At 44.0% G+C, this 11820-nt stretch overlaps 2 protein-coding genes across 2 annotated transcripts in view; both read left to right on the top strand.

Moving 5' to 3' along the window:
- The first annotated feature begins 2499 nt into the window (after positions 1-2499).
- LOC138862038 (clumping factor A-like) lies at positions 2500-4440 on the top strand. The gene is made up of 2 exons (XM_070123192.1): positions 2500-2524; positions 3329-4440. Exons 1-2 carry the CDS (start codon positions 2500-2502, stop codon positions 4438-4440), a joined length of 1137 nt encoding a protein of 378 aa, XP_069979293.1.
- Positions 4441-11688: 7248 nt separating this feature from the next.
- The window catches only part of LOC113826588 (serine/arginine repetitive matrix protein 2-like), a 1152-nt gene continuing 1020 nt past the window's right edge, over positions 11689-11820 (top strand). Inside the window, exon 1 of the mRNA XM_070123191.1 lies at positions 11689-11820. This exon is cut by the window's right edge and continues 1020 nt beyond it. Coding sequence (XP_069979292.1) covers positions 11689-11820 — 132 coding nt within the window.

Below are 11820 nucleotides of genomic sequence, written 5' to 3'. Positions count from 1 at the left end.
GGAGGAATAAGACGAAGATTAAGAGGAGCAGGAGGAGAAAGAGGAGAAGGAGGAGGAGGAGGTATAAGGAGAGGAGAAGGAGGAGGAGGAGGAATAAGACGAAAGATTAAGAGGAGGAGGAGGAGGAATAGGACGAAGATTAAGAGGAGGAGGAGGAGGAGGACAAGGAAGAGGAGGAGGAGAAAGAGGAGGAGGAGGAGGAATAAGACGAAGATTAAGAGGAGCAGGAGGAGGAAGAGGAGAAGGAGGGAGGAGGAGAAAGAAGAGGAGGAGGAGGAGGAGTATAAGGAGAGGAGAAGGAGGAGGAGGAGGAATAAGACGAAGATTAAGAGGAGGAGGAGGAGGAGGAGGAGGAGGAGAACAAGGAAGAGGAGGAGGAGGGACAAGGAGGAGGAGGAGGAATAAGACGAAGAATAAGAGGAGGGCGACTTATTAAAGAAAGAAGGAGAAAAAGAAGAGGACGAGTTTTAGGAGAAAAAAGAAGAAGAGGAGGAAGAAGAAGCAGAAGCAGAAGAAAAAGAAAAAGGAGAAAAAAAGCAAAAAAAAAAAAAAAAAAAAAAAACAACGGCAACGAATTCAAGGAGTAAAGCAAAGCGAAGAATAAAGAGAGATAGAAAAAAACAAAGTATAAAGCGAATACAAATCGCAGAGAAAATAGCAAGCGTCAGCACCTCGTCGATCCTGCCTGATTTGCTTGCTTTTATCGAGGGGATGGAGGGAAGGGGTGAGGGGAAGGGGTGAGGGAAGGGGAAGGGGGGATGAGGGGAAGGGGGAACGGGGAGAGGGAGGGGAAGGGTAGGGGGGGAGAGGAGGGAAGGGAAGGGAGAAGGGGTGAGGGAAGGGAGAGGGGGAGAGGAAGGGGAAGGGGGGATGAGGGAAGGGATGGGGGAGGGGGAAGGGGAAGTGAGGGTGAGGGGGAAAGGAGGAAGGGGAAGGGGGATGAGGGAAGGGAGAAAGGTGGTGAGGGGAAGGAGGAAGGGGAGGGAAGGGGAGAGGGAAGGGGAAGGGGAAGGAGGAAGGAAGGGGGAGAGGGGAAGGAGGAAGGAAGGAAGGGGTGAGGGAAGGGGAAGGAGGAAGGAGGAAGGGAAGGGGGAGGGGGAAGGAGGAAGGGGAAGGGGTGAGGGGAAGGGGTGAGGGAAAGGGGAAAGGTGGTGAGGGGAAGGAGGAAGGGAGGAAGGGGGGTGAAGGGAAGGGGAAAGGGGAAGAAGAGTGAGAGGAAGGGGGAAAGGGGGTTGAGGGAAAGGGAAGGAGGAAGGAGGAAAAGGAAAGGGGAAACGGGTAGGGTTGAGGAGGAGGATGACAAGGGAAGCGAAGGGGAAAAGGAAGAAGATGAAAGGCAAGAAAGGAGGAAATACGTGAAGGGGAAGGGATGATGAAGGGGAGGAGGAGGGGAAGGGAAAGATGGAGGAAAGGGGAAGGAAGGGAGTGGAAAGGAGGAGGAGGAGGAGGTAAGGGAAAGGGGAAGGGAAACGAAGGAGAAAGAGAAAGACTAGGAAAGGGGAGAGGGAATGGAATAGAAGAAAAGGTAGAGGGGAATAGAAGAAATAGAAGAAATAAGGGAATAGAAGAAAAGGGGAGAGGGGAAGGGGTCGATAGGGGGAAGGGTAGAGGAGGAAGGAGGAATAGGAAGAGTAAGTGATAGTGAAAGGGAAGGGAAAGGGGGAGGGAAGAGGAGGAGTGAAGGGTAAGGGAAGAGAAGAAAATAGAAGAATAGGAAGAGGAAGTGATGATAATAAAAAAGAAGAAGAAGGGGAAGGATAAAGAAAATGGGAAAATACAAGGATACTAAAAGAATGGTGACATATACGTTTTTTTTTTTTTTTTTTTTTTTTTTTTTAGTTAACAAAATAATTATCATAATAAAATAGTCACTCCTGAATATTCTTCCCGATAACAATAATTCAATAAACTTTATCTACAAGAAAACCAAATTATCAATTAAGTCAAAGCTAGACTAGACAGTAAGCATATTTTCATTGATAAAACAAAACATTTATTAATAGAAACATCAACAGTAGTAGCAGTAACATAAGTAGAAGTAATAATAGTTATAGTATTGTTACTAAGCCTAAAACCTGATTAGAAATGAATTATAAAATCCTAAATTAACTCTCTAACTGTAAAATTAGACCGTGATTAGGCCTATGTAATTTTCAGCAAGCATTACTCATAAAATAGATTTCGTTCTGTAGGCCTACCCACTTACCTTGCATGGCTGGTTTCAAATTGAAGTTGAAATTACAGTTAGATGGAAAATTTATTCTTATATAAACCATTGAGATACGTATGGAGAAGAAAATTAAATGACCTAATTTGAACTTTTGACCGTTAATCCCAGTTCGTATTATCGGCCTTTGTGTCTTTATCTATTTATTTTTTCTCTCTCGGTCATTAATATCAGCCCGTTGTCTCTTTTTCTTCTCTTTTGCTTTCTTTCTTTCTTTTTTCTTATTTTCTCTATCTTAGCGCTAAGCAAGGAAAGCAAGAGGTGGGCGTACGATGCGAGTATCAGTGCCATCTAGCGGTAAGAATCGTCATTATTTCCAGCGCGTTAACTCCCTCCTAGTGTCAACTCTGCCAGGTTTCCCTTTCTTCTTTTATTCTTCTATTGCCTCGTTTCGTTTCCTTTCAGTTATTTTCTTTTGTTTACGTTCTTTTGCTTTCTTTTACGTATTCAGTGAAGTTATTTTTTTCAGGTGATAACTATATTTTGGTGGGATATTATTATTATTTTTCTTATTAGTTTGTTTTGATACGATGCGGTATCTTGTATTCTAGAAAAAGGTATTTTGTCTCTGGTATTTTGAGTTTTATTCTGAAGGAAGAACAGGGAAGGATAGAGCAGAGAATGATATTTTCATTATTCTCTTTCTATTTTAATTTGTTTTATTATTTGATTTATGATTTTCACAATCCAAAGATTCTTATTTTATTTTCTTTCTTTCTTTCTTTATTTATTTTTATTATTATTATTTTTTTACTTTTTTTGTTCTCAAAACACTCCATTCCTTCAATTTCAACAAATTTCTCTCTCTCTTTCCGTTGGGAGAGAGAGAGAGAGAGATTGAGAGAGGGGGAGAGAGAGAGATTGAGAGAGGGGGAAAGAGAGAGAGAGAGAAAGGGAGAGAGGGGGAAAGAGAGAGAGAGAGAGAAAGGGAGAGAGAGAGAGAGAGAGAGAGAGAGAGAGAGAGAGAGAGAGAGAGAGAGAAATAAAACGAAACAAAACCAAAAACAAAGAAAACGCGCCTTAACCTCCCTCCCCTACCCCCTGCCACCCACCCCCACCCCCCCGCCCGAAACGAAGCCACGTGACAAGCGGCCTCCGAAGCCTCCTCCAACGAAGCCTCCTCCGAAAAAGCCTCCTCCGACGAAGCCTCCTCCGAAAAAGCCTCCTCCGACGAAGCCTCCTCCGACGAAGCCTCCGACGAAGAAGCCTCCGACGACGAAGCCTCCGACGAAGAAGCCTCCTCCGACGAAGCCCCCGACGAAGCCTCCTCCAACGAAGCCTCATCTGACGAAGCCTCCTCCAACGAAGCCTCCTCCTCCGAAGCCTCATTCGACGAAGCCTCCTCCGACGAAGCCTCCTCCGACGAAGCCTCCTCCTCCGAAGCCTCCTCCGACGAAGTCTCCAACGAAGCCTCCTCCTCCGAAGCCTCATCCGACGAAGCCTCCTCATCCGACGAAGCCTCCTCATCCGACGAAGCCTCATCCTCCGAAGCCTCATCCGACGAAGCCTCCTCCTCCGAAGCCTCCTCATCCGACGAAGCCTCATCCGACGAAGCCTCCTCCGACGAAGCCTCCTCATCCGACGAAGCCTCCTCCGACGACGCCTCCTCCGACGAAGTCTCCAACGAAGCCTCCTCCGAAGAAGCCTCCTCCGACGAAGCCTCCTCCTCCGAAGCCTCCTCCGACGAAGTCTCCAACGAAGCCTCCTCCTCCGAAGCCTCATCCGACGAAGCCTCCTCATCCGACGAAGCCTCCTCATCCGACGAAGCCTCATCCTCCGAAGCCTCATCCGACGAAGCCTCCTCATCCGACGAAGCCTCATCCGACGAAGCCTCCTCCGACGAAGCCTCCTCCGACGAAGCCTCCTCATCCGACGAAGCCTCCTCCGACGAAGAAGCCTCCTCCGACGAAGCCTCCTCCGACGACGCCTCCTCCGACGAAGTCTCCAACGAAGCCTCCTCCGAAGAAGCCTCCTCCGACGAAGTCTCCTCCTCCGAAGCCTCCTCCGACGAAGCCTCCACCGAAGAAGCCTCCTCCTCCGACGAAGCCTCCTCCGACGAAGTCTCCAACGAAGCCTCCTCCTCCGAAGCCTCCTCCTCCGACGAAGCCTCCTCTAACGAAGCCTCCTCCTCCGAAGCCTCCTCCTCCGAAGCCTCCTCCGACGAAGCCTCCTCCTCCGCAGCCTCCTCCGACGAAGCCCCCGCCCCTGATTAAGCAAAGGACGGTCTCTCGTGTGCAATCAAGAGGCGTCCTTTGTTTATAAGCCCGTCCGTCGGATCCGAAACTCGGCCCAACTTGATTAGCTTCGGAGATTCGGCCTCACCGTAAGTGAAGTTCAGCGACTTGACTTTGGCTTCATATTTCTCATTACGGTGAGAAGCCAATATGGACCTTGAGGAGGAGGAGGCGTCTTCCCGGCGCAATAAGGGCTCGGCGGCAAGAAAGTGATAAAAACATTTCTAGCCACACGATATTGAGTCTTCGGAGCGATAAAGCGCGGCTTTATTGGATGACATTATTTACATGCATGCGCGCTTGTGTGCTCACACACACGCACACGCACAAATACGTACATACATAAACACACATACACATGTGTATGTATATATGTGTGTGTGTGTGTGTGTGTGTGTGTGTACACACACACATATATACATATATAGGTATAGATGCATACATACATATATATATATATATATATATATATATATATATATATATATATATATATATATATATATATATATATATATATATATATATATATATATATATATATATATATATATATATATATATATATATATATATATACATATATATGTATATACATGTATGTATATATATGTATATATGCATATATATATATATATATATATATATATATATATATATATTTACATATATATACTTATATATGTATATATACATGTATGTATATATGTATATATATATATATATATATATATATATATATATATATATATATATATATATATCTTCATCTATATATATATATATGTATATATATACATATAGCGCCAGGAAGGTCGACCGGCCAAGATCCGCTGTGTAGTTCAAGGCCGCTGGGAAAGGCGAGTGTGGACAGCAGTCATGCCGGCGCGAGAGAGAGGACATCTGCGTCAGGATTCCTGTGGCTGGAAAGGCTTCTGGCGTTTGACAGTCCCGCCGCGACGCCCCTTGGCCAAATTCAGCCATTACCCTTCCGAGGTCCTCTTCGTTGGGAGTGCCAAGCGCCTGGGAGGGGGGGGGGGGTCTGTGGTGTTGTAGTATTTTCTCCTTTTTTCTTCTTCTTGGTATTCCTCCTGAGGCTTTCTTGTGAACATTGTCCACCGTCTCATGGCACAGAAGCCGGCACTGGCTCTCGGAAAGGGCGTCCCTGTTCAGCCGAAGCGATTTAGGAGGATTCTGACGAGGATTTCGTCGGATTTAGATAGAAGTTGATCTACCCTTTGGTCGTCACAACTCTAAAAGGTTTCTCTCCTGAGGGTAAAGGTTCGGAGCGAAGGCAACCCTTAAATCCTGCGATATGGCACAATAGAAGGTGTCAACTCGTTTGTGGATGAGGACGGATTTCCCTGACTTGTCTACCTCAACGTGTATAGTATCTGAATGGAAGATGGAATAATGCACTGGCCGCATTGATATCATGAATTTATAACCTCTCTGACAGAGATTCGAACCTTCACCGCCATTGCAAAAAAATCACAAGACGGGCACTCTGTCCGCGGGATAGAGTGCCCGTCTTGTGATTTCTTTGCAGTGGCGGTGAGGGTTCGAATCTCTGTCAGACACGTTATAAATTCATAGTATGTGAAGTAGACGCACTTTCTGCTGGATAGGTTTTGAGGGCTCTCTGAGTATCCTAGAGGCTGGCTATATAATTCCTGGTTGACTGATACTTGTAGGAGGCAGTGAATGACTTCCTCGTTGACAGAGAATGAATGGATGGTTCAGTAGCCTATTTAAGGCCATTAATCTACCTATTCGGATCTTGGCCTAGTCTACGACGAGAATTGTCCCGTCTAACTAAGGAGGGCTAAAGAGCTGTATGACGGGGGTGGGGGGGGCATAGATATTTTTCAAAAGTATTATTAAAAGCATTTGCAGTCTCTTCTATAGAAATGAATACCCACTGATTTGTTGATGTGCCTTTATCCGTACAACTTCGACAAATACTAAACTCTCTTGCAGATAGGGTTGAATGCTTTCTTTGGTTCAAATGCAGGGTCGTCCAGGGCAATTCTGCGGTCTCTTCAACAAAGATAGACATGGTTATCTTTGTTATAAGTTCTTCCTCCATGATAGACCCAGGTACGCCTAAGCAGTTCAAGGCGGACCAGATTTCGTTGGCAGGAGATCTTCGTAAGTCCAAGTCGTCGAGGTTCTAGGGCCGGGTCGAGGACAAGGTCAGCAGCGACTTCTTCCTCCTCAAGTTTTGGAATATTTAACTTCTTGAATGGTTTCTTCCCCAGAGGCTGTATATTCAAACACACGCACACACACACACACACATATATTGTGTGTGTGACCGTGTGTGCATGTATTTATAAATGTATCTATATATAAACAATATATATACATACATTTCTAAACATATACGCACAAACGCAATTATCTACATAAATCTATAAGGAATATAAAAAGAATTCTTGCGAGCGAGCCAGCCGAGCTCTCCTTCTCGGGCCGCCCCTCGCCGACCGGGGGAGCGCCGCCCCGCCCCCCCCCCCCACCCTGGGCACTCTGGCCATTAACGACATTGAAACCTGGCATTAGCGGTGGTATTTGCAGGCTGTTGCACGCGACTACTTCCAGCAGGATTATAATGACATCTTCTCTTAATTAGACCTTTATTTTGTCCTTCGTGACTTCCTTTTTTTTTTAAATCTTTGGCGAGTTAGAATAAGTGTTATATTTGTTTTCGTTTGTTTCCCTCGTCTTCTTTCCAGCTCGCTTCCACCTTCTCCGGAATACCTAAGGTGTCGCTTTCCATTCCCCCTTTCCTCTCCCTCCTCTCGCCTCTATAATCTCCTCTTCTTTATTCTTCTCTTTTCCCTTGTTCCTCACCCTTCCCTCGCTTCACTTTTCGCCCCCTTCCTTCGTCTTCTTCGCTTTTTCTTCTTCCCCTCCTCTCCTCTCCTCCTGCTCTGCTCTCCTTCTCCTTCTCGCTCTTGATCTCCCTCTTCCCCTCCTCCCCTTCGTCTCCCTCTCTCTCCTTCCCCTACATCCCCTCTCTTTCCTCTCTCCATCCTCCTCTTCCCCTTCTCCCCTACATCCCCTCTCTTTCCTCTCTCCATCCCCCTCTTCCCCTCCTCCCCTTCCTCTCCCTATCTCTCCTTCCCCTACATCCCCTCTCTTTCCTCTCTCCATCTCCCTCTTCCCCTCCTCCCCTTCTTCTCCCTCTCTCCCCTTCACCTACATCTCCTCTCTTTCCTCTCTCCTTTCCCCTCTTCCCTCGCCTTCATCCTGCACACCTGCGCCCTCCCTGAAAGATCTCAAAGAGGGCCTTTTTTGCTCTTCTCTTTCGCCTCCCTACTCTCCCCTCTCTTTCCCTCCTCTTCCTCCTCCCCCACCCCCTTCTCAATCGACACACCTGCACCCGTTATCCTCCCCCTCTTTCTCCACTCTCCTTCCCCTTCCCTCCTTCCCCCCTCACCTGCAATCCCATACTTCTCCCTTCCCTTACTCCCCTTCTCCTTCCCTCCTTCCCCTCTCCCCCTTTTCCCCTCTCCCCCTCCCCCTCCCCCCCCTTCCTTCCCCTCTCCCCCTCCCCCTTCCCCCCTTCCTTCCCCTCTTCCCCCGATCTCAAAAGAACTGAAAAAGAGACACTATTCACGCCCACGCTCCTCTCGATGGGCGTTGACCACTAATTTCCCCTCAACTTCGTCTTCCTTCGCGTGATTGGCCCGAATATCGTGGCGAAAGGGAGGCAGAAGAGAGAGGAAAAGGAGGGGAAGGGAGGGGGAGAAGAAGGGGGAGGAAGGAGAAGGGGAAAAGGAGAAAAGGAAGGGAGAAAAAAAGTGGGGAAGTTGGAAAAAAGGGAAAAATAAGAAAAAGATTGGGAGTAAAAAAAGTGGAGAGAGAGGAGGGGGAGTACAGGAGATTGTGAGAAAGAAAGGGGGAAAAGATGGAAGAAAGAGGGAAGAGGAGGGAACAGGAGAAAAGAAATGGGAGGAAGAAGAGAAAAGAGGGGGCAAAGGAGAAAAGAAAGGGAAAGAAATGGAAGAGAGGGGAAAGAAAGGGAGAAAAAGAGGGAAAGGAAGATGGAAAAGAAGAAAAGAAAGAAGAGAGTTTGGAAGAAACGAAAAAAGAAAGAAAATGGGGAAAAAAAATAATAAATGACCGAATACCGAGGCGAAAGTAGGGAACGAGAGAGAAAAGATAAATGTAAAAAGATTTTAAAAAAAGGATGAAATTAGTAAGAAAAGAAGAGAGAGAGAGAGAAAAAAAAAGGAAAACAAGGGTAGAATATGAAACAAGAAAGATTTTTTTTAAATGAAAAAGGCATAAGAGGAGGAAAGGAGAGAAAAGATAAAACAAAAAATGGAAAAAATGAGAAATGAAAAGGAAAAAAAAGTAAAGGAGATAAGGGAGAAACGGGGAACTTGGGAATAAAAGGGGGAAGAAGAGGCATAACGAAAAGAATAGACGAATCAAAATAAATGAATAAATGAATGAACAAATAGAGAGAAATAGAAGAAAAAGAAAAAAGAATAAATGAATGAATAAACAGAGAGAAAAAGAAGAAAAAAATAAATAAATGAATGAATAAACAGAGAGAATTAAAAAGAAAAACAACAAAAAAAGAATAAATGAATAAATGAATGAATAAATAGAAAGAAAAAGAAGAAAAACAAAACAAAAAACAAAATAAATGAAAAAGAAAAAGAAAAACAGAAAAAGATAGCAAAAAGGCAAAATCAAATGTCATAGCAGTAGGGAAATGAATAAATAAATAAATAAGAACAGAAAAGAAGGAATAAAAAAAAATATATGATAAAAAGAGGCAAAGAGGAAGGAGAACTTCCGACGGATGGAAAACTCGCTGACAGAAAGAAAAAAGAAAAAAAGGCATAACACGTGGAATAAATAAAAGAAAATATGTGAACAGAAAAGAAGAATGAGAAAAATGAAGAAAATGTAAGGAAAAAGAGGCATAAAAATGAAGGGATTTCGTATAAAATATTTGAGAAAAAGACAAATATAATAAGAGGAATAGACGAAACAAAGATAAATAAGAGAGAAAAAATAGAAAAAAAGGAAAAGAGGCAAAAAAGAAAAGAAGGGAAATTCCCGTATATATGTTTGAAAAGAAAAAAAGTAAAGAAAAAAAATAATAAGAGGAACAGACGGAAAAAAATAAAAAAGAGAAAACAGAAAAGAACCAAAAAATAAGGGAAATCCCCTACGAGAGAGAGAGAGAGAGAGAGAGAGAGAGAGAGAGAGAGAGAGAGAGAGAGAGAGAGAGAGAGAGAGAGAGAGAGAGAGAGAGAGAGAGAGAGAGAGAGAGAGAGAGAGAGAAGAAAAATAGACGAAACAAAAATAAAATGAGAAAAAAAGGGAAAAAAACATAAGAAAACGAATAGACGAAAGAAATATTAAAAAAGAGAAAGAAGGAAGAAAATAGAAGTAAAAAGAAATAAAAGGTGAAAAAAGCAAAGGGAAATTCCCTGACAGGAGAGCGTTCGTATAAATGTTTGAGAAGAGAGAGCGAGAGAAAGAGAGAGAGAAAGAGACATAAAAGAAAAATAGACGAAACAAAAACAAAAAATAAAAAAGCAAACGAAAAAAAAAAGAGTCGAGAAGGCAAAGAAAGAGAGAAAGAGAGAGACATAAAAGAAAAATAGACGAAACAAAAATCAAAAATCAAAAAGTAAACGAAAAAAAAGCCAAAAATTGAGACAAGAAGGCACCGACCACGAAGAGAGCGTTCGTATAAATGTTTGAAAAGAGAGAGCGAGAGAAAGAGAGAGAGAAAGAGAGAGACATAAAAGAAAAATAGACGAAACAAAAATCAAAAATCAAAAAGTAAACGAAAAAAAGGCAAAACATGAGACGAGAAGCCACCGACCACGAAGAGAGCGTTCGTATAAATGTTTCAGAAGAGAGAGCGAGAGAAAGAGAGAAAGAGAGAGAGACATAACAAAAATAGACGAAACAAAAATCAAAAATCAAAACGTAAACGAAAAAAAGGCAAAACATGAGACGAGAAGCTACCGACCACGGAGAGAGCGTTCGTATAAATGTTTCAGAAGAGAGAGCGAGAGAAAGAGAGAGAGAAAGAGAGAGACATAAGAAAAATAGACGAAACAAAAATCAAAAATCAAAAAGTAAACGAAAAAAAAAGCCAAAAAATGAGACGAGAAGCCACCGACCACCAAGAGAGCGTTCGTATAAATGTTTACATTCGTAGGCCGTTTCACCCCCTCCCCCTCCCCCCCCCCTCCCTCCCTCGTCCTAGCAACACTCCGGCCTAAAGTTATTGGCGGAGCGTGGGTGTTTATGGCCGATTACGGGCGTTCATTATCACGCTAATTGTGAGCATTCAGGCCAAGTTCTGATATACGGTGCCTCGTCCACGGATTTTTTTTCTTTCTTTCCTTTATTCTTTTTTTTTCTCTCTCTCTTTCTTTCTTTTATTGTTTTTCGATTGTATTTTTGTATTTTAAGGTTTTTATATTTTGATTTGTTTTGCATTTTCTTCGTTTTTACGTTTTTTTTCTTTTGTTCTTGTTTTTTTGCATTTTTTTACGTTATTTCCTTCGTTTTTTTCAATTTTTAATCGATATTTCCTTCGTTTTTTTTTCATTTTGTATAATCTTTTGCAATATTTATCGTTATTTCTTTCGTTTTCTTGCTTTCTTTTGCGTCTCTTTTTTCGTTTTCCCTTCTTTCGAAACTTGTTAAGAAGTTTTGCGGGATATATGCACTCTCGGCCGCCTGAGGTGCTCGATTCCGTGAATGATGGGGCGGGGAGGGGGGTGGGGCGGCGGGGAGGGGAAGGGGGGGTGTGGGGGGAGGCTTAGATGTGAAGTTTGGAAGGAGTGGGAAGGGAAGGGAGAGCGAAATAAATATGAGGAAATGGAGATGATGAAGAAGAAAGATGATGAAGAAGAACTCGAGGATATGAATTAGGGGTGTGTATGTGTGGTGGGGTGGGGCGTGGGGAGCATGGGTGCGTGTGGGGGGGTGTGCGTGTGTGTGTGTGTGTGTGTGTGTGTGTGTCTGTGTGTGCGTGTGTTTGTGTGCGAGTGTGTGTGTGTGTATGTGTGTGCGTGTGCGTGTGCGTGAGGGTGCATGTGTATGTGTGTGCATGTGTGTGTGTGTGCATGTGTGTGCATGTGTGTGCGTATGTGTGTGCGTATGGGTGCATGTGTGTACGTGTGTACGTGTGTGTGTGGATGCATGTGCGTACGTGTGTGTGTGTGTGTATTTAGGTATATGTACGTTCTTTCTCTCCCACTCCTTCCTCCCTCCTTCGTCGGGTCTCGAGCCTTTGATGTTTCTTTCAAGCTCTCCCTCCGGCCCTCGCACCTGCGTCCAGTGACTCTCGAGGGAAAGCTGCAGAGTTCA

This window comes from Penaeus vannamei, chromosome 6, assembly GCF_042767895.1.
Source record: "Penaeus vannamei isolate JL-2024 chromosome 6, ASM4276789v1, whole genome shotgun sequence".
In the NCBI taxonomy this organism is placed as follows: Eukaryota; Metazoa; Arthropoda; class Malacostraca; order Decapoda; family Penaeidae; genus Penaeus; species Penaeus vannamei.
Note: the sequence above shows the minus strand (reverse complement) of the source record. Positions and strands in the feature narration are given on the sequence as shown.

What these genes read in the sequence shown, in the direction of transcription:
- LOC138862038 (XM_070123192.1), top strand. Translation starts at nt 2,500, where the DNA reads ATGCGAGTATCAGTGCCATCTAGCG. An exon ending in AGTATCAGTGCCATCTAGCG is followed by an intron (nt 2,525 to 3,328) that starts GTAAGAATCGTC and finishes CGGCCTCCGAAG; the next exon opens with CCTCCTCCAACGAAGCCTCC.